General features: G+C 34.7%; 1 protein-coding gene across 1 annotated transcript; it reads left to right on the forward strand.

The window, feature by feature from the left end:
* Window positions 1–1,608: 1,608 nt before the first annotated feature.
* On the forward strand, window positions 1,609–5,810 carry LOC135842281 (programmed cell death 6-interacting protein-like). Its single transcript, XM_065359659.1, has 16 exons — window positions 1,609–2,020; window positions 2,090–2,208; window positions 2,290–2,417; window positions 2,486–2,639; window positions 2,705–2,829; window positions 2,909–3,010; window positions 3,088–3,307; window positions 3,390–3,513; window positions 3,591–3,768; window positions 3,848–4,009; window positions 4,105–4,266; window positions 4,334–4,549; window positions 4,623–4,778; window positions 4,865–5,012; window positions 5,122–5,316; window positions 5,398–5,810. The coding sequence occupies exons 1-16, from the start codon at window positions 1,803–1,805 to the stop codon at window positions 5,472–5,474; spliced, it is 2,484 nt and encodes an 827-aa protein (XP_065215731.1). The 5' UTR covers window positions 1,609–1,802; the 3' UTR covers window positions 5,475–5,810.
* The last annotated feature ends 17,592 nt before the right edge of the window (window positions 5,811–23,402 follow it).

A 23,402-nucleotide genomic window follows, 5' to 3' on the forward strand; every position in this document is an offset into this window, starting at 1 on the left:
TTAAGATCGATAATTTTGCTACGTTTCGCGCAGGTGCTAAAATGTTGACGACACATCTTTTTCACCCATTCACATTCGTGTTTCGTGGATGCTAATTTTAAATTTATCATTTTACACTTGTTTTTTTGTGTGCATTATCGGGGCTACCCGGTTGTTAAAATGATTGACATTTTTGTTACGTTGGTGTTTACTTTTTTTTCAAGCACTTGAAAAAGAAATCGAAAAAAGAAATCATCGTGTCATTTTTACCACAAATCACTTCAAATACACAACATTACGCTAGTTAATCGAACATTTCGACTGGTTGAAACGTGTCGATTAATGATAGGTATAATTTTGTGTATTTAAAGTACCCAATTTGCAGTAAAAATTATGATTAATTCAACCTTCAGGTGGACCTGGTGGACTACATTTTTTTCATTAAATTTCATTTTTCAATACACCTATATGATGAAATTGCCATTTGCCATTATTATTTCTAAGATAATTCAGCGCAATTAGTTTTTACAGAATCGAGAATATTATAATTTACATAATTGCAACGTTTAATTCATTTCCCTTCACCTTCCCGTTGTTGAATACATGTTAATAAAATTGCCTAATTCTGCGCCGTAAATTTCAGATCTGTTCTGTTCTGACTTCTCACTCTTCTCACTTCTCAGACTTCTGTGTTCGACGTTCGTTGGTTTTCTATGTAATGTGAGCTGAGTTGAAACTTCAGCGCAGGGCTGTTGGACACGAAACGTAAACGTATCGTTTCGTTTCGGTTGAGCTCTTTGAACCAAACTGTTTCGTTATAAAGTTTCGTTTCGTTTCATAAAAGTGGTATCATTTCGTTTCGTGCCGTTTCGTGTCGTTTCGTTTCGTTTCGTTTCAGCCAAAAAAGTGAAAAAAGCGGACATTTTTATTAATAAATTCAGAAGAGAACCCCTCTAAAGACTCCAAATGGATGAAATTTGAGTGAATTTGGCAAAATTTGGTCAAAATTTACAAAAAAAACTTGCAATAAAAATCCAAAAATTTGAAAAATTGAAGAAACAGAAATGATTCGTTTCGTTATAACGTTTCGTTTCGTGTAATTTTTTTGATTCGTTTCGTTTCGTGTCTCGTTTCGTGTCCAGAGGAAAAAATTGCCGTTTCGTTCCGTGTCTTTCGTTTCGTTTCGTTTCGTATTAACAGCCCTGCTTCAGCGATGAAATTTGTACTCTATTTGCGTTTACGTTTCTTCGTGGGAATGAAAACAATGTTTTTAATCTTAATAATTAGCCAATGCTTATTTGAAAATTAAATCATCAAAAATAAAATAACTGGCAGAGTGCCAGAAGAATGAAGATCACTGAAAGTTATTAATGAATAACTTGTATTGTTGAGTACCTACATAATTTAATCATACACATCAGTTCACTTTGTCGGAATAAATCTATCAATCTAAACAATCACTCGATTATGGCAGGTAATTGAAGTAAGAAAATGAAATTAAAAATAAAAACGAAAAAAAATCATTTTTAAAGCGCACAAAAATGCACACACTGTAATACTATCAGTGATACCACTTGATAAAATTAAACGAACCGTCATCCAGTTTTTACTCGTTATTTTCATTTTCATTGTTTTTGTCGTTATCAAGAATGAGTCAGATTCGCTCAAATTGACTAATGACTACACCATAATTGTTCTTTGGTTATTTCCGTTGTTATTCATTCGCTAATTTCAATAACTTGTTGCTTCTCGACTCGTCGAACAAATTCCATTGTGCAGTTTGTATTTAAAAAACGTATCGAATATTGATGTGAATCGGTCTGATGTTCGAAAGCATGTCGGAGTTTTTATCGATACCGCCTAAAAAACCAACCGATATCGATCTAGTTAAACCATTGAAGAATATAATTTCATCGCATTACAGCACATCCGATAATCCCGATTCGTATAATAATGCCATCGAGGAATTCAATAAATTGAGAAGCCAGGCGATATGGAAAGTATACGAAAAATATGAAAGTTCCTTGGAGGTGGCATATTGGTGAGTGTAATACGAGATGTGTTTCGATAATTCCGGATTTTTTTATAATATTTATTCGTTTTTCCGCAGTTATTACGATGAATTAGTTTCATTGGAAACGAAATTATCCGGAAGTAGTTCGCAGATTGCGTTCAAATGGAAAGATGCATTCGATAAAGGTTCATTGTTCACCGGACGAGCTAGTTTGAGTATGTAGTATGTATCAAGTTGTGTGATTTTATGTACGAAAAAAACCAGATTATAATGTTTTATTGTTTCGTTGTATATAGCATTGACTTCATTCAAATACGAATGTATATGCGTGTTATTTAACATCGGAGCTTTGCAAAGCTCTGTTGCTGCTACTCAGAGTGTTGAATCAGACGATGGGTTGAAGTTGGCTGCTAAATTATTCCAGGTTTGTATTGCAATGAATGACTTTACTGAGATGAAAAAACGAAATTTTAACGATATTGTTTTCCCCAGTTGGCTGCTGGTATTTATAAACATATTAAAGAAACTGTCCAAGAATCGTTTCAGCAAGAGTTGACTCCTGATTTAAATACAGAAACTTTATCGGTTCTAACGTATTTAATGCTAGCTCAAGCTCAAGAAATCTTCGCCTTGAAAGCCATTCATGGTAATTGATGCACTTTTCGTGTTTGATGTATAGATGACGATTATAATTGTCGTTTGGTTTTTTAGATCAAATGAAAGATGCTGTAATTGCGAAATTATGCGCTCAGTGTGAAGAATACTACACAGATACTGCTAGATTAATGCAAAAGGATTTCGTCAGACCTTTAGTTGGCGCTTCGTGGATATCTTTGGTAAGCATCTGCACTCTGCAGGACTTTCAAAGCATTCTGATGCATTATTAGTCAACTGGTTTTATTTTTTTAATCTCAGGTTGTCGGTAAATGCCACATATTCCGAGGATTAGCTGAATATTTCCAATCTCTGGTATGCAAAGCGAAGAAAGAAGTAGGCGAAGAAATTGCTCGATTACAAGTACGTATTTCATCTATGTGTATTATTCCTCAACTAGATACAAATCTACTATCACTGATTTATTTTAAATCCCATAGGCATCCATCGATATGATAAAATCAGGACAGCAACAATCGGCCAAGAATTTATTCCAAGATTACCTCAATAAAGCTCAGCGTGCTTTAGCCGAAGCTCAGAAAGATAACGATTTCATCTATCACGAAAGAATACCAGATTTGAAAGCTCTGGATCCGATACCTCGAGCAGCTATAGCTAAACCTACGACAATACCGCAACGTTTATCTGCTAACTTCACAGGTACGTACGATGATCCGAGGTACTTGAACCCAATGAATCATAATCATCGTAACGATAATAATGATGTAATCCTTTTTTATAGATTTATTCTCCGACTTGACACCTGTTGTGATTCATCAAGCTTTGGCAGCTTACGATGTTCGAAGAACCGAATTAATGAACAGCGAAGTTAATAAATTGAGAGAATCTACGCAGCTTTTGAATAGGTACGGAAATAAATACAGAGTGTGAGGAGGTTTTGATTAGTTGGGTTTTTTATTTGTTGCCTTTTTTTCCCTTTTAGTGTGCTAGCATCGTTGAATTTACCTGCTGCTTTGGAAGATACTAATGGCGTCGTTGTTCCCCCTTCGGTTATCGAAAAATCTGAAATTGTGATGAGGGAAGGAGGTGTGCAACAAATCGAACAAATGATCCGAGAGCTTCCTGATTTATTAAGATGTAATCGAGAGATTTTGGACGAGGTATGCTTCGTATGACTGGTTGTAATATTTATTGGATTTTTTAATTCTGATTCTGGTGGGCTTTTTTCTTCTTTTACAGACTGAAAAACAACTGATCGAAGAGAAACAGGCCGATGATACGTTGAGGGCGCAATTTAGAGAAAAATGGACGCGTACGGAATCGGATAAATTAACAGGGTCAATTAAGAGTAATTTAGACAGTTACAAGCAAATGATACAAACCGCGCAAAATGCTGATAGCGTAGGTGTTATTCATTATCAACGTTGAAACTTGCTTCAATATGATTTAGTTTATGTTTGTGTATCGATGTGATTTTTTTATTTGAAATTTTGCAGGTCGTTAGAGAGAAATTCGAACAACATAAAAGAGCAATAAAACTGCTGGCTTCTGGTAGGGCGGAAATAGAACGTAATATTCCAGCCGGATCTACGACCGGTGGTGGTAGTATCAGTTACAGTAGTTCGGCTATTTCCAATTTGAAACGTTTAATGGAAGAGGTGAGCATCAGGAATAGCGACGATTGGAATTAATTTTGCAATTTTATCTTGTAATGTTGTATTTTAGGTAGAAACAATTAAAGCCGAACGCGATGCCATCGAATCTGAACTTAAATCAGCAACCGTCGACATGAAATCAACATTTTTACGAGCTTTAGCTCACGACGGAGCCATCAACGAAGCCGAACTATCCGGAGAAAGTCTCAATCAAACATACACCGCTTTACAGAAACAAGTCAAAGAAAGCATCGATAAACAAGAATCACTCTTAGCTAATATTCAAGTAATAGAATATTTTAATCGAACTTCATCTTGAATTTAGTACATATTCGCTTCAATGATCATTATTTTTCTAGAATCAAAACACCGAATTCTGCAAAGAAAAGAGTAACTGTGTCGCCAGCATCCATCGTGAAACATTTTTAAAAGAATTAGCTGCTGCTTACGACGCTTACGTTGAATTGAAAAAAAATTTACAAGAAGGAATTAATTTCTATAAAAATCTTACTCAGGTACCTATATACTTCGTGAGATTTACATTATAATCGTATAATTTGACGTATCTGTACACTAATTCTTTGCTCAATTTCTTCCACAGCATTTAGTGACTTTCCAAAACAAAGTGACCGATTTTTGCTTCGCTCGTAAAACCGAAAAGGAAGAATTAATGCGACAATTGACTCAGGACGCCAGTCGTATGGCTAATGCTCCACCAGCTCCTACACCTCCAGCTACAGGCGGAGCTGGTATTTAACCTTTAATTTTTATAATCCCCCTTCTCCGTCTCCTCCATCTAAAAAGCTCTCTATACGTACTAATACTAAACTCATAATAATACGACGTACGTCATTTTAGACGCGAGAAAAGAACCTCCTCCGAGACCACCAGCGCCAAATGTTGGTAATGTTATGGACGGTAGTAACACCTTACCGTATCCGGCCTATCCTCACGGTATGCCAATGCCTTACGCAGCCCCTCCTGGATACGCGTACGCTCCACCGCCAATGCCTACGACTTATAATCCATATGCAACTTTACCTCAGATGCATTGTAAGTCGTAGTCGTATATAAAAATAATGGAAGTGATTTAAAAAGAAAGGTAATCTTGAAATTACTTTTTTTGTTTCGTAGCTTATCCTCCTCCTCCGCAGCAACCGCAATATCCGCAACAACAATATAATACTTTACCATACTATCGTCAGCAATGAACATAGAGGCATAATAGTTGAATACTTGTAATATTTTATGTAGTTAGTGCCTTGATAATATCAACGAATTTTCCTTCTATATATTTTTTTTACTTAATTGAGTATGCAAGTTTGATAAGTGTATGTATTTTGTCGATTTTTCTGGTCTTATATAAATACCATTTTATTATAAATGAACTGTACTGCTACGCCTAGAATATTCTTTACTATGAAATTGTCCAATACCAGCTTTTTATTGTCGTTAAGTTTTATTTATACGAATTTTTTTTCTTCTAAATAATGACTTTATAAACACAATTTATTCGATTTAAAACACATTTTTATTTACAAATGTTATTTTTTGTTGTTTTGATTGTTTTATATTGAATGAGGTATAATCTGACAAAATGAAGGGTCACTTTTTGGCTATTTTCATAAAGGAATTGGATTTTAGGTACAGATCGATATTTTCTGCCTCACAGCTGAATTTTCGAAGTCTGCAGAAGAAACTCAGCTATTTGGTGTTGTAGTTTTTATCATGATTTTTCACGAATTAAAAAAGATCAACATCGTGAATTTGGTAACTTGCTGAGTATTTTGCCTATCTATATATCAGCTGATTAATAATCTGAATTCATTAGCAAGAAACTTTGTTATCATCTTGAAATTTTTTTGTCTTATCTTTGGCTAAAATTTAGTTCACTACTTTTGGAGAACAATTATGTAGATTTGTGTGAGAAGTTTAAATTTCTTACACAAATCTACTTAATTGTTCTTTGAAAATCGAAAATAATTTTTTCGTCATTAAAAACCCATTCGAGGGTCTCTTCATTTTTTTTGTTTTTTTTTTTTTACTGATTATCTTATTGCATTGATTTTTTTTAGATTGTACATATAATATTGTTAATTCTAACGTACAAAAAAAAAAACAAAAAAAGTTCAAAAACAACTATAAAGGTCCATCTACATTTTGTTTAGGATCACACCTCCAACCTGGAAAACTACTACACAAATAATAATAAACACCAAATTGCGATTTCCCTTTGCCAATGAAAAATTCACCACAGGACCCACTACAGTGAGCTAAGTTTTCAACAACATTATCATTAGGCGAAGCTGTTAGCTGCAGCGTACATTCCTGGATTCTTGCTTTGTAATCTGTTCCAGAACGACCTATTTTCTTCGCTGCGTTATTGCATATTCTGTTAAGAGTATCTTGGCTAAATGTAGTAAGATCTTTGCTAAATAAATTAAAAATTTCTTAATCTCATGAATGCTAAAAAACTTACTAAAAATTTAGCACAATGATTTTATTATTTTAAAAAAAAAGTCACTGTTTTTACCCCTTGAAAGCGCGATATTCGTCAGGAATTACACCGTGAACCGGATACATTACCAGATTGATTAGAAAAACGTTCAAAGATTGTAAGAGTAAAAGTTTTATCAACATTTTATCAATCGATTGATCGATCACACGATTATACCTTGAAAATCACCATTACTGAGTGGGCAAGTTGTCTCTTTTTGAACAATCAAAATGTTTTAATTTTCTGTTTAGGTAGGTACCTATACCTAATAGTAATATGTATGTTAGTTGGTGAAGCACTGAAATTGATGTTTGGCGAATGCTGTTTTTTTTTTTAAAAAATGTAATCTACGTAAATCTTGCCAATAGACTGATTTATCGTCGATTAATAAAATATTTACTCAATTGGGTTTCATGCATTATGATTCTCATGTGAAAAAAATGCCAAATATCGTTTGACATATGTGACCGTCCGCGATAAAACCGACCATCCGTCACAAAATATCGAAAATGTTTTTTCGCTTATTTTTGGGCCTTAAATGGTTTAGGGAACAAAAATTCGCGAAAAAAAAATTTTCGATTTTTTGCGACGGATGGTCGGTTTTATCGCGGACGGTCACATATCGTTTCGAAAACGTTTTAAAGAGCACCGAATGCGAATTATCAACTTATTTTTTTCATTTGGTCCCTCCAATGGCCATCGCATCAGGACCTCTAATTTTTTGAAATTTGAAAAAAATCACATGACAGATGCCTCATTAGGTTTCTGGAAGCGCTGAATACAAATATCAATTTTTTTTAAATTCATTCCCTCCAATTTCCTTCATCAGCCCCTCCCCCATTTACCTACTTGAAATTAAGAAGCATCGCAGACGCGTAAAAAAATCCAAAATATGAAATTTGCAGATATTTAATTAAGTTGATAATTTCATCATTCATTCGTTTGTTGTGTTCAATCAACATTGACTTTTCAAGCTTTTACCACCAACTTGTTGATACATATTTGTAGGAAAATAAATCGGCGTAAGTAATTATTCAATTTTACAATCTCATCTCATGCTTTGAAGACTCTCAAATGTATACAAAATTCGGCGATAATAAGAATAACGCAACACAGTATTACACAGTACCAACCCCCAAAGTAAGTCATCGTACCAACCAAAAACTCCAACATAAACTTGACTATACGAATTGTTTTTTTGTTTCCATTTTCCAACATAATATTATTGTGTAGAGTAATCCCTCATTTCGCTCATCATCGCAGGCAAACCAATACGGTATGATTTCAGATGATCTATCTGAATCCGAGAATGTTGGTTTAGAAATTAAAAGGAATAACGGAGGTATTACGAACATTATGGCTAGAAGGTTGTGGGCGCTTATCAACGTAATGATTTTCAAGTTGACCATTTTATTAGCTGTTTCTTTGAATACATATATCGCAGATAGAGATGATGTTACTATCCATCGTGTGCAATAATTTCTTGATGTTTTATCGACATAGAATTGAAACTAAGAAAGTGCCGTTTACTTCGAAATTGACGAATAAGCATACAAAAGATTCTATCTTACGAACTTTATTTCCATGGGTGTTGGAAAATCCAATTAAGCTGCCGAGTAAACTGATCAGCAAGGTACCCATGTCAATTGAGCTGTATATGATGCTGCATATTGGTGAGTCGAAGGCGCCAATCAAATGCAATACGGTAGAAATTATGATTTTCAAGAGTTTAGCTTCATGTAGAAGCATTTTGGTCTTTTGATAGGGTGGTTTTCCGTTCATTTTACTGGAAAAATTGTGTTTTTAAAATAATACATAGGTAGGTAGTTAGTTGAAGATTAACAGATGACAAATCAGTTGAATGGAACAGTAACATCATGTCAAAAGAAATATGTAGGTATGTGCCAATTATTTTGAAAAAATTTTTAATTTTTCATGACACGATGTCAAAAATGGATTCAATTTGACAGGTTAAGTTCTTGCTGAAACTTGAATACTGTTTTTTCAATGTAGATAAGTACTTTAATTTTGTGTGTCGTTGTCAATCCACAAAATTGTGATCTTATAATTTAGTTGTAAAATTTAAATCGACGTGTAGCAGCTGTTGGAAAATTACTAGCTTTAATTGCAATTCTTGTTCTTGATTTAGTCTGCCTCGAGTGGTCATAATTGTTTTGCACGAATTTGTACTTCCAAAACATCTAAAAGACAAAAATCCCTGCAAGGGTTGCGGAATAAGTTCACTTATTTTTGCTATTTTTGCAAAAATATCACAAGGGTCGAATTTTCTTTCAAAAGCTGCTCGAGTATTTGTGGTCTGTCTCGTTGCTGTCTCGCTTTTTGTCAAAATTGCCAATAATTGCCCGAAAGTCTCGCTTTTTGCGAATGTTTTGCTCAATGTCTGAAAAAGGGATAGTTTCAAGCGAATTAAAGGGTACCATTGAGAAACTTCAGCGTAAAAAATGTCAGATCCACACCCCCTCCTTTTTGGGGAACCCCCCCTTACTGAAATTACAATAACACTTTTCTCAGCCCCATTTTAACCGATTTTGAAAATTTTTCAGTATGTTATGTAGGTATATCCTCATTAGGTAACCCCACAAAAAATTTCAACCCTCTCCGCTCATATTTACCTCTCAAAATGGTGTAAAAATGTGTCTCAGGGAGGGTTGGGGGTGAAATGGGAATTTTGGGGGAAATAACTAAGTAAGTACATATTAATGAGTACAGGGTGTCGTTTTCTCACGATTCGATACCGCTGAGCACGATTATGACGTCAGATTTTTTGCTACCCTCATCTAACTTTCTCCAGAGCACTTAGCCCCTTCAATTATTACCATTGTTGAAAAACATAAAAAAATGAATAAAACGCCATTTTGAGGGGTAAATATGTGGGGAGAGGGTTGAAAATTCTTGTGGGGATACCTATTGAAGATATACATACATAACATACTGAAAAATTTTCAAAATCGGTTAAAATGGGGCTGAGAAAAGGGTTATTAAATTTCAAAAAAGAGGGGTTCCCCAAAAAAAGAAGGAAGTATGAATCTGAAATTTTTTACGCTGAAGTTTCTCAATGTCAATGGTACCCACCTTTCATGCTGATATCAACTCGAACGCTTTCGGGGACCATTTAAGGCGCCTACAACCTTTTTGTTTTTTTCAAGAAACCCCCCTTTTTTGAATGGTTGTGGTTTTACCCCCCCCCCTGAGACATACAAGGAAAGTTTATACATCATTAGTTCGGAAATTTGACGTAGATTCTTTTATCTAATAGCATATTTTTCGCTAAAATGCAATGCGGAGGAGAAAATGGCGAAAAACTGATTTGGGGGGGGGGCTAAGATCCACTCTGGGTGAAAACGCATACGCAGTCGGGTGGGGAAAGTTTTGCGGTTTTACTTCTATGGACCTTATACACACATTCCAACAATAAAATCTTTGCTGTCATAATTCAGTTAATTTTAGTTCCAACTTCCAACTTTCCGGGACTAGGGGGGAAGTTACAGCAACCACTTTAAAAAATTAAACATCAAATGCCTATACCCTTATAGGCATTGGAATTTTGCACATAGATAGTCCAAACTACTGTTTGTTGTAGAGAAAAATAGTTTTCCTACCTGACGAGATTTTCTTTAAGTACCAATGATGAGTTGATACATTATAAAATTCAACAATAATTCATTCTTATTTGAAGTCACATTCTATTCAGTAATAAAATATTTTATTTTCAACTTGAGAACAGCTTCATTGAAAAGAGATAAGGAGATGAAGGATGGTTGGATCGCTAATGAAAAATTGGAATTATGAGTTAGCTCTCTGAAGTGATTTGTTCGTCAATTATAGAGGAGAAAGTACAAATATGGACCCCTTCTAGCTCTTTGGCTTTAAAGGGTAGAAAAAATTATCAATTTTTTTTTTTCGAATATACCATTCAAAAGGTCAAAGACTCTAGTATATTGTGTAAAAAAAATTTTTTTTGTTGAAAACTCATGGAGAAATTTGAAATTTAGAAAAGTGACATAAAGTGGTACAAATATGGACCCCCTCAAAAAATGAATAATAATTTAAGAAAATTGTAAAAAAAATTATTTAAAGATGTTTTTTGATACTTTGGACTTGTCTTCTTTTCTCGGTATTCTAAAAACCATTGAATCAAAATTAGATTGGAAAAAAAAATTTAGGGGTCCATATTTATACCCATGCAAAAAATTGGCTAAGTTGATGAAAAATGAAAAAATCATGGTCTCATTTTTGACACTTCGGACTAGTTTGGGGGGGTCCATATTTGTACCTGGGTCCATAATATTGCACCTTCTCCTCTACATTTACTGGGTTCTTGTTTTTAACAAGAGTACGTTAAGAACCGAATATGTTGTTTTGAAGGTCGATATTAGAAAACCTAAATTCAACGTTTGAGCATCAAATATTTTCACTTCCGTAGGTATACAAGAAGAGTCGGCCAATACCATCAAATATGTCTTACGAAATTCAGTACATTGACTGTACCATGGAATAGAGGACATCTCATTCAGTACTGTTTCGTTCTGTAAAATATCAAAAAGTAAATCATACCTACTTTTAGTTGGATTATTAAGTGACTATATACGTAGTTCAGTGGCAAACTGTAAGTAAGCGGCAAATTATGATAAAGCTTTGAAATTTGGTATGATGAACAAAGACACTAAAAGAAAATTTTTAAGCCCGGGAGGCAATCGCTAAGTCCCATAGGAGGGGAATGAGGGTGATTTGGGGGAGGGTTCAACCACCCATTTTTCCAAATGGGGTTAACGGTGCGATATTGGTGTCAATTCCAAAGGATTGAACGCTGCTGAGTTCAAAAATACAATTACTTTCAAAATCTGAGGAAGAGGCATGCCTCAAACTTGAGATTTTCTAAGTAAAGTTTTTGCATTTTTCTCAAAAATACCCCAAAATTACAATTTTTCAACCCTAGACGACACGCTGACCTTCCATCGACATTTTTATAGTCATTTTTGGATTCTACAGGTCAATTACAATGCGAATCGACCATCAATACTTTCACATACCTCTACCCTGGGTGTACAGAGGGGTCTAAAGGGGTTAACAGGGGTTTTTGAACTGTGCACCGGATACAATTAATGGGAGAAGGTTCTAATGTCGATTTTCGAATACTACACAAATCAAATGCCATCGAATAAGACTCGGAGGCACTTTTTACACCCCTCCTGGGAGGTAGTAGAGGGGGTAAACGGTAAAATTTGACCCTTATCTTGCTTATGTTGAATCAATTTTAGAAATGTAATCAACGTAAGTGTACATTTTTTTTCTACCGAGATAATGATGTTTGTATCAATGTTTTTTGTACCGTCGAACTCAAATTTGCAATAATTTTTTCGATTCCAAGGGTGGGGGAGGGGAGTAGGTCTATTTTTCACAAAAAGTCGACATGTATATCGAAATGTAGGTTTTCAAGGACGCTGATTTCAGAAATGCTATCAGTTTTTCATTTTGGTCGAAGGTAAGGGGATGATACTGCATTCAAGGGGTGAGGGATGAAATTTTTCACAAAAAATCGACCATATATCGAAATGTAGGTTTTCAAGGATGTCGATTTCAGAAATTCTATCGATTTTTCATTATGACATTCCACCAACCATATGCAACTATTTCGCATTGCCAACCTATATTTTTAATAAAAAACTTTCTTAGGGGTTCACTATATTTCAGGGCACCCTGCACCTATTTTACCAGTGATAATAGCGGAGATATTGTGCGTTTTTACGCGGGTACTTGACTACTACAGTAATCTGTGAGGACTGTGGGTATAGTTACCTATAGTTAAAAAAGTACTTACTGTATCAGAAATTATTTGAGAGAAATAGCAAATTAAAATATACGATGAAAGGCCATGAACGCATACAGCTGCACATTTGAATAGCATCGCATTTTCACTCTATGAAAAATAATCACAGTAAAATAATTACAATTTACGAAGAAAAAAAGTAGGTTAGGTAAACTAAGTATTATCAATTAGACGTCTACCTTGTTAAAAGCCATGAGTATTATATTTATCGTAGTGAAAAAACATTCGGTGATGAAGATAGCATTGTAACGTTTGAAAGTAGATTTTATTTCTCGAATACAGCTGTTGAAAAATTTTCTTTTTAGTGCGTTCTTAGATCTATTTGAGCATTTGAGCCCGAAGGCAGGTAACTACATATACGAGTAGATACGTAGGATTCTGCGAGTTTGGGTAGGTATAAGCGTTGAAATGTTGAAAACATATTTTATTGCTTACCGTCGTAAGTATTGCAGATATTTAATAATGTTGATAAGTTCATCATTCATTCGTTTGTTGTGTTCAGCCAAGATCGACTTTTTCAAGCTGTTATCATAAACTTGTAGATATTCGTTGGGAAATGAATCGGCGTAATTATTCAATTTTGCAATCTGAACTTTGAAAATTCTCAAATGTACACAAAATTCGGCTATAATAACGCAATACAGAATTACACAGAAGAGAAACCCACAGTAAGACATCGTGGCAAGCAGAAGTTCCAACATAACTTTGACTACAAATTCTTTTTTCGTTTCCATTTTCCAACATAATGAGTGAAGTAATCCCTCATTTCGTTGATTATCACAGGCAAACCAATACGGTATGATTTCGGATGATTTATCCGTATCCGAGAACGTTGATTTAAAAATTAAAAGGGATAACGGAGGTATTGCGAACATTAGGGCTAAAATGTTGTGGCCGCTTATCAACGTAATGATTTTCAAGTTGACCAATTCAGCTGTTTCTTTGAGTATATCGTAGGTAGTGATGATGTTATTATCCATCGTGTGCAATAATTTCTTGATTCTTTGCCGACATAGAATTGAAACTAAGAAAGTGCAGGTTGCTTCGAAATTCACGTATAAGCATACAAAAGATTCTATCTTACGAACTTTACTTCCATGAGTGTTGAGAAATCCGATAAAGCTACCGAGTAAACCGATCAGCAAGCTACCCATGTAAATTGAGATGTATATGATGCTGCATATTGGTGAGTCGAAGGCGCCAATTGAACGCAATAATGTAAAAATTATGAATTTTAAGAATTTATCTCCGCGTAGACGCATTTTAATAGTCTTTATGGCCTGTTTACCCCTCATTTTACAGCAAAAATTGTGTTTTTGAAAAAAACGTTTCAAAATTTTCAATGACATGATGTCAAAAGTGGATTAAAGTTGGTGGGCTAAATTCATACTAAACTAAAACTGGAATGGGCAGGTACATTTTTTTTCGATGAGTATATGTACTTACTTGATTCGTGTGTTTTTGTCAGCTCACGAAATACGATCGTATATAGGAAATTGAGTTATAAAATTTTAATCGAGATGTTTAAAAATTAATATAGCTCTGTTTTGACTTCTTGACTTATACTGCAGTCTGCCTCGAGTTGTCGTGATCAAGGTCATCGAATTAAAGCGATTAATATTTCAAAGCTACTCAACATTAATTGACTAATTGTGACAGAAGACTGTTTTTATTTCGAACAGTAGGTGCTTTTATGAAACGTGATTCAATAAAATTGATTTTAACTGAAAGTGTGTGGGCAGGTGTAGGTATACAAGGCTGATAGGCAATTGCGCCAATAAAGGACCTTTATCCTTATTCAAAAGAGACCTTATTTTTAGCTTAGAACAATGTTCATCGAAATTCACGAATAAGCATACAAAAGATTCTATCTTACGAACTTTATTTCCATGGGTGTTGGAACTTGGAAAATCCGATCAGGCTGCCAAGTAAACTGATCAGCAAGGTACCCATGTAAATTGAGCTGTATATGATGCTGCATACTGGTGAGTCGAAGGCGCCAATTAAATGCAATATTGTTGAAATTATGAATTTTGAGAATTTAGCTTCGTCGTGTAGAAGAATTTTTTGGTCTTTACGGGCTGTTTGCCGTTCATTTTACTGGAAAAATTGTTTTTTTAAAAAAAAAATAATACATATTATAGGTATACATTAGTTGAAGAATAACTGATGACAGATCAGTTGAATGAAACAATAACATCATGTCAAAAGATATTTATGTTGGTACCTAACTAAGTATGTACTTATTATTTTGAAAAAATGTTAAATTTTTGATGACTCGATGTCAAAAATGGATTCAATTTGACAGGTTATAAGTTCATGCTGAAACTTGAATAGGTACTGTTTTTTCAATGTAAGTACCTTATGTTTTGTGTGTCGTTGTCAATCCACAAATGTGATCTTATAATTGAGTTGTAAAATTTGAATCTACATGTAGCAGAGTAGCAGCTGTTTGATAATTAAATAGCTTTACTTCCAATTCTTGACTTTTTTTTTAAATGCAACAATTTTTTCCCAATCTTTAGAAAGCCTACAGAAATTTTCAACAGATGTAAAGGACGGGGAGGGGGAGTTTACAGCACCCCCTTGAAAAATTGGAAAAGTATATGGTACCAAGGAGAGTATCACTCTTATGGATATAAGTTATGTTCTTTCTTGAATAACGACCTACGTACCTACATCAATACCTAATTACCTATATATTCTTTAACTTTATCTGCAGACGATGTTTCAGTTCTCCTAAAAGTAAACGAAAATCATCAATTGTCTTCATTTAAACAGACGCTCATACATATCATCACCTGGTTTTAAATTAATAAAATTGGTCTGACTCTGAACCTTCAGAAATCAGTGGTCCTCCCCTTTACCACTGGTATTCAGCATACCTGGGACAACTCTGGAAATTCCTTCTTGCCAGATTTGGCGAAAGTGCAAAGGTTTTGGGTATGACCATGTAAATAAGCTTTCAAATAAAGGATCCCCCTTTATTCAAAAGATAATTATTTGAGCAATGTTCACCTTCCTACTCAATCCTGTAAACAAACTCTTTATTTATGAAAAAATTATCACAGCACTATCTGTATACAATACTCCAAGGTACCTATCGATATCAATAATAATAAAAAAGAACATGAGTTGATTGATAATAAAAGTATACCTAGATAAATAGTATTTGTGCTGTAAATTCCTTAAATTAATGTCCTGGTTTTAAAATTTTTGAATTTGATTTCACAATAAGTCATATATGAAATGGCATTCTATTCAGTGCAAAAATATACGTTTTATTTTCAACTTGAATATAGTTTCATTGAAAACTGAAAAGAGATACTTAGTGGAAGGAGGTTGATGGTTGAACCATTAGCTTTTGCTTATGAACAATTAAAACTATTAGTCGGACCTCTGAAGTGATTCGTTGGTCATAAATATAAAATTTACGAGTTTGCAGTTTTTAATAATAGTACATTGAGAATCGAGTACGTTGTTTTGAAAGTCGATATTAGAAAAGCTAAATTCAACGTTTGAGCATCAAATATCTTCACTTCAGTAGGTATGCAAGTGTTGGCCAACACCATCAAATATGTTTTACGGAATTTAACACATTGATTGTACCATGGAATAGAGGACATCTCATTCAGTACAGTTTCGTTCTGCAATATCAATGATAGAGCGACTATAATTTGTGATGATAACTATAATTTTTACATTTATGGGAACTGAACTATGTATAAACCTGAGTAGGTAGGTATAGTTAGATAACAAAGTATGTACAGGGTGGCCAGAAATATCGAGTACCCCTAAAAAAGTTTTCTACTAAAATACTTTGGTTGCTGGTCGCAGTGAATGATAATAATGATGGCACATGATTGGTTGTTGGACTGGATAGATTACATTCCACCAATCATATGCATCTATTTCACGTTGCCAACCTATATTTTTAATGAAAAACTTTCTTTGGGGTACTCGATATTTCTGGGCACCCTGTAGTAAGTAGGTAGGTAGGTAGGTAGGTAGGTAGGTAGGTACTTACTGTATCGCAAATTATTTGAGAGAAATAGCAAATCAAAACATAAGATGAAAGGCCATGAACGCATACAGCTGTACATTTGAATAGCATCGCATTCTCACTCTACACAAATAAATAATAATCACAGGAAAATTATTAAAATTTCTGAAAAAAAGAGGAGATGTCTAATTGCATCTATGTCTACCTTGTTGAAAGCCATGAGTAATACATTTATCGTACTAAAAAAGCATGTGCTGATGAGTATAGCATTGTAATGCTTGAACGTGGATTTTATTTCTCGAATGCAGCTGTTGAAAAATTGTCTTTTTAGTGCGTTTTTGGTAGCCTATAGGATAGGAATTGAGCAAAGATATTATTGCTTACCGTCGTAAATATTGCAGATATTTAATAAGGTTGATAAATTCGTCATTCATTCGTTTGTTGTGTTCAGCCAACATTAACCTTTTCAAGCTTTTACCACCAACTTGTTGATATTCGTAGGAAAATAAATCGGCGTAATTATTCAACTTTGCAATCTCAGCTTTGAAAATTCTCAGATGTATACAAAATTCTGCTATAATAACGCAATACAAGATTACACAGAAACAAAACCCGTAGTAAGACATCGTACCAAGCAAAAATTCCAACATAACCTTGACCACGAATTCTTTTTTTGTTTCCATTTTCCAACATAACGAATGGAGTAATCCCTCATTTCGTTGATTATCACAGGCAAACCAATACGGTATGATTTCAGATGATTTATCTGAATCCGAGAACGTTGGTTTAAAAATTAAAAGGGATAAAGGAGGTGTTACGAATATGATGGCTAAAAGGTTGTGGGCGCTTATCAAGGTAATGATTTTCAAGTTGACTAATTTAGCTGTTTCTTTGAATATATCGTAGGTAGAGATGATGTTATTATCCATCGTGTGCAATAATTTCTTGATTCTTTGTCGACATAGAATTGAAACTAAGAAAGTGCAGTTTACTTCGAAATTCACGTATAAGCATACAAAAGATTCTATTTTACGAACTTTACTTCCATGAGTATTGAAAAATCCGACGATGCTGCCGAATAAACTGATCTGCAAACTACCCATGTAAATCGAGGTGTATATGATGCTGCATATTGGCGAGTCGAAGGCGCCAATTAAATGCAGTATTGTTGAAATTAATATCTTTAAGAATTTAGCTTCGCGTAGAAACATGTTTCGTCTTTTCAGGTGGGTTGCCGTTTATTTTACTGGAAAAATTGTGTTTTCAAAGTGATAGGCCTACATATGGATGAAGATTAACAGTTGACAAATCAATTGAATAAAACAATAACATCTTGAGGAGGTACCTAATACCTATTATTTTAAAAATATTTTAGAATTTTTCATGACATGATGTCAAATATGGATTCAATTTCGACGAAGGTTATGTTCATGCTAAAATTAAATACTGTTTTTCCGAAGCACCTGAATTGTGTGTCAATGTCAGTCCACGAATATGATCTTATAATATTGAGTTGTAAAATTTGAATCGACGTGTAGCAGCTGTTGGAAAATTACTAGCTTTAATTGCAATTCTTGATTTAGCCTGCCTCGAGTTGTCATAATTGTTTTGCACGAATTTCTACTTCCAAAACATCTAATACCTAGTCAAAACTCCCTGCAAGGGTTATGGAATTGAAGTGATGAATGATTAAAAGCTAACTCAACATAAATAAACTAATTAGGTACGACAATAGTGGGTACCTATTTATTAAATATTTCAAACAATTAATGTAAGTTTTTCATTCATGGAAACCACAAAAATGCGAAATGGATTTCAAAAACTAATAAACAGTGTTGTAAACTTATGATGGAAATCAATATTTGGCGAGAGGGTTCCAGATTATTTGAAAAAGATTTTTATTTTTTGAAGTTCAAAGTGATGAAGAAAAAACAAGTCGTGGCAGTCTGCCGCTACGTAAGAGCCAAATTTTTGTGCCAGAAACATTGAGGGCTCTTGAACTACTCGCACCCTCGCTTCGCTCATGTGCTTCGTCTGTCTGTGGGGGAATTGTCCACCCTGCATCCCCTCGGGTCGGGTTTTGCCCAACTCTCTTCTTCCTTCTGCAAAAAGTATGGTAACAAACCTGTCTTGACCCTGAAACACGGCAAATCGGGTTGGAAAGTTGAAACCGGCAAAAGGGTTTTCGGGTACATCCTTTCATTGTACTGTGAAAATTTGAACCCTTTAGGTCAACTTGGATGTGCTGTAGGCTTTTCTAAACGTCGAAAAACACATTTCACCCTGGAAGGGGCCGAAGGGGGTCAAATAGGGTTGGAAGGTTGAAACATGCAAAAGGCACTTCGGGTACACCCTCCCATTGTACTGTGAAAATTTGGACCCTCTAGGTCATTTTGGATGGGGTACAGGCTGTCTGAAAAATTGAAAAACACGTAAAATAGACCAAAAATCCAATTTTTGACCCTGGAGAGAGGTCAAATAGGATTGGAAGGTTGAAACCTACAATAGGCACTTCGGATACATCCTCCCAATATACTGTGAAAATTTGGACCCTCTAGGTCAATTTGGAGGGGCTACAGGCTGTCTGAAAAATTGAAAAACACGTAAAATATTTTAAAAATCCACTTTTTTGACTCTGGAAAGAGGTCAAATAGGGTTGGAAAGTTGAAACCTGCAATGATCACTCATGGGGCACCCTCCCATTGTATGCTGAGAATTTGGACCTTCTAGATCAATTTTAGGGGTGAAGGGGTCAAAAACTGGGGTCCAATGTGGTTTTTCCCACCTTAATTGGGGTGGGAATGATCTAGGAAGTTGAAATTTGGATATGTTGATCACAATGAGAGTATTGACCAATGGTATGATTTTGGACCATTTTCATTTATTTGGGGTCATATTATGCCCCTCCAAAAAAATGACCTTTCTGTAAAAATGAGGTTGGAAGGTTCAAACATGCAAAAGAGTAAAAGACACTTTAGGTACATCCTCCCATTGTACTGTGAGAATTTGGACCCTTTAGGTCAATTTGGAAGGGCTGTAGGCCGTCTGAAAAATTTAAAAACAGGTAAAATGGACCAAAAATCCACTTTTTGACCCTGGAGAGAGGTCAAATAGGGTTGGAAGGTTGAAACCTGCAATAATCACTCATGAGGCACCCTCCCATTGTATTCTGAAAATTTGGACCTTCTAGATCAATGTTAGGGGTAAGGGGGTCAAAAATTGGGGTCAAATGTGGTTTTTCTTACCTTAAATGGGGTGGAGATGACCTAGGAAGCTGAAATTTGGATATGTTGATCACAATGAAAGTACTGACCAATGGTATGATTTTGGACCCTTTTCATTGATTTGGAGTCATATTATGCCCCTCCAAAAAAATGACCTTTCTGTAATTTTCAACTTTGACCCTTCAAACTGCGGTGGTCAATTTTAGGTCCTATGAAAACCTCATTCCCTAAGTTTGAGTTGATTTGATCAATTAGAGCAGATTCCAGGTCGTAAAATGTAAAAATGACCATCGTGCTGAAACTTATAAATATATAAAATCTGACACACCGGGAATCGTCTAGTTTGAGCTCAAAACGTCGAGAACTATCAAAATTTTTGACCCCCCCCCCGACCTTTTTATCCAAAGTTGGGCCTACCGCAATAGCCATCATTTTTTACAAAAATTTGGCTAAAAATTCAGTAATTTTACAGCAGTAAATATATCAGTAAAAAATGTTGCATTTCTGATCTATGAAAGGATAAAGGAAAAAAACTGCAACATTTTTAAGAAACTTGTAGAAAGCCTATCCTATACAGAAATTTTTATTTAGTTCGAAGGGTAGGGGGGTGGAAGTTACAGCAACCACTTTCAAAAATTGAACATCAAACGCCTATAAGCATTGGAATTTTCGCACATACATACATAGTTCAAACTAGGTACTGTTTATTGTAGAGAAAAATGGTGTACCTACCTGACGAGATTTTCTTTATCAAGTACCATGATGAGTTGATGGTTGATATTGATATAAAGCAGTGGTTATGTTATAAATTCCCTCAAATTGATTTGTAAGGTAGGTACACCTACAATGAAGTTATTGAATTAGATTCAACAATAATTCATTGTTATTTGAAATCACATTCTATTCAGTGTAAATGCAATAAAATATTTTATTTTCAACATGAGAACAGCTTCACTAAAAAGAGATAAGGAGAAGGATGGTTGGATCGCTACTGAAAAATTGGAATTATGAGTTAGCTCTCTGAAGTGATTCGTTCGTCAAAATTATACATTTACCGGGTTCTTGTTTTTAACAAGAGTACGTTAAGAACCGAATAAGTTGTTTTGAAGGTCGATATTAGAAAACCTAAATTCAACGTTTGAGCATCAAATATTTTCACTTCCGTAGGTATACAAGAGTCGGCCAATACCATCAAATATGTCTTACGAAATTCAGCACATTGACTATACCATGGAATAGAGGAAATCTCATTCAGTACCGTTTCGTTCTGTAAAATATCAAAAAGTAGGTAAATCAATTTAACCTACTTTTAATTGGATTATCATGTGACTTGGTATATCTATATAGGTACCTATTTTACTAGTAGTAACCGCGGGGATATTGTGCGGATAACTATGACTTTTTACGGGTATTTGACTACTTATCTGTGTGGACTGTGGGTGGGTAATTCTCAAAAAAAGTTTAAATTTCAGTACTAAAATTTTTTAAAAAGGAAAACCTTTTTTTGACATTTTTTCAAAGGGGACTTGATTCTAGGCATAGATACCTATGACCCCCAAAATGACTTCAGGCTCAAGTCATCTTCAATAGGGGCGGGGGTAGGGGCTTCAAAAAAATTGATGTCACATGTTGAAAAAAAAGGCTGTTTACTACTTTTGGGTAGGTATAGGTATAACTGGAGCCGTTATTAGTAGCTTTAGCTCACAAAAAGACCATCAGGTAGGTACCAGGTACATTTTAATGGGAGTATTCAAACATGATAAGGTAGGTACTTTCTAGTTTCTAAAGCTCTTTAATACAAGTATGGAAAAAGATTATGCTCTTAAGAAAGTCATAGCATTTTACGTATGTGTTACGTACTGCGCATGGCAGGTTGGTGTCGTCACGCGGTGGAGGTGGGTGGAGCAACCAATGGGGTGCAACGTTGTACGTGAACAGCTGATTTGATGCTTGCTCGCGCACTGCGCAGTACGTAAAACTTACGTAAAATCCTATGACTTTCTTAAGAGTATAATCTATTTCCATACGTGTATTAAAGAGCTTTAGTACTTTCCTTCGCCGTGGACAAAAAATCACGATAGCCACGACGAAATACCAAACTGTACTATCCACGACGTATAAGAAAAAAAGAATTAAATTTTGTTTTACTGGTAATAGAATCAATAATTTTTCAATTTTCAAAGTTGTGGTCATCAAATACTTACCATTTGAATATTTTTCTTCTTTTTTTCAAGAAAAAATGTCTCTTTTAAACGTGAGAATGATGAGCCACGGCGATGGATCTGAAAAATGGTAATCTGTACCATTTTTACAGTTACCAATCGGCAATCGGAGAACGGGTGACTGTATTTGCTTGATGGTTGTGAAATGGGCACAGCACTGCTTTCACTGAAACAATACAGTGTACGTGTAGTGTAGCCATTTCACCGCAAAAAAAGTCGAATAGGAGAGCCAGAAAAAAATTAACAAAAATTGACCACGGCGATGGAGCAAAAACTGGTTACATCTTTTTATGGCCTCGGTTTCAGGGTATAAGTATCATTCTGAAAATTTGTATTGATTCTATCATGTACTCTGGATACCACACAATAATATGTATACAGTGTAATTAATTTTTGAAGATGAAGTTGAAAAATTGAAAGTGATTACAAGCCACGACGATGGAATTTTCGGGGTTGGGGGGGGGACTTGACTCATAGTGGAGGGGGGTTGGGGACGTGAAACTATATGCACGTGATGCCCGAGTTGGTATCTACACAATGGCACCGAAAAAAAATGTCATATGTAAATAGTATTCAAGTAAACCACCTGTTATATGATTTTTAAACTTTTTTTGAGAATTACCTGGGTATATAGTTGGAAAAGTACTTACTGTATCAGAAATTATTTGTGAGAAATAGCAAATTAAAACATACGATGAAAGGCCATGAATGCATACAGCTGTACATTTGAATAGCATCGCATTCTCACTCTATGAAAAATAATCACAGTAAAATAATTAAAATTTCCGAAGAAAAAAAATACGTTACTATTATCAATTGGACGTCTACCTTGTTAAAAGCCATGAGTAATATATTTATCGTAGTAAAAAAACATTCGGTGATGAGTATAGTATTGTAATGCTTGAACGTAGATTTTATTTCTCGAATGCAGCTGTAGAAAAATTTTATTTTTAGTGCGTTCTTAGATCTATAGGTACCTACCTACGTAGATTCTGCGAGTTTTTGGTACCTAGGTATAAGTATTGAAAACATATTCTATTGCTTACCGTCGTAAGTATTGCAGATATGTAATAATGTTGATAAGTTCATCATTCATTCGTTTGTTGTGTTCAGTCAACATTGACTTTTTCAAGCTTTCATCATAAACTTGTTGATATTCGTAGGAAAATAAATCGGCGTAATTGTTCAACTTTGCAATCTCAGCTTTGAAAATTTTCAAATGCACACAAAATTGTGCGATAATAACGCAGTAGGGGATTACACAGAAGCACATGCCATAGTAAGACATCGTGCCAATCAGAAATTCCAACATAACTTTGACTACGAATTCTTTTTTCGTTTCCAT

The sequence above is a fragment of the Planococcus citri genome, chromosome 4 (genome assembly GCF_950023065.1).
Source record: "Planococcus citri chromosome 4, ihPlaCitr1.1, whole genome shotgun sequence".
NCBI classification, from domain to species: domain Eukaryota; kingdom Metazoa; phylum Arthropoda; class Insecta; order Hemiptera; family Pseudococcidae; genus Planococcus; species Planococcus citri.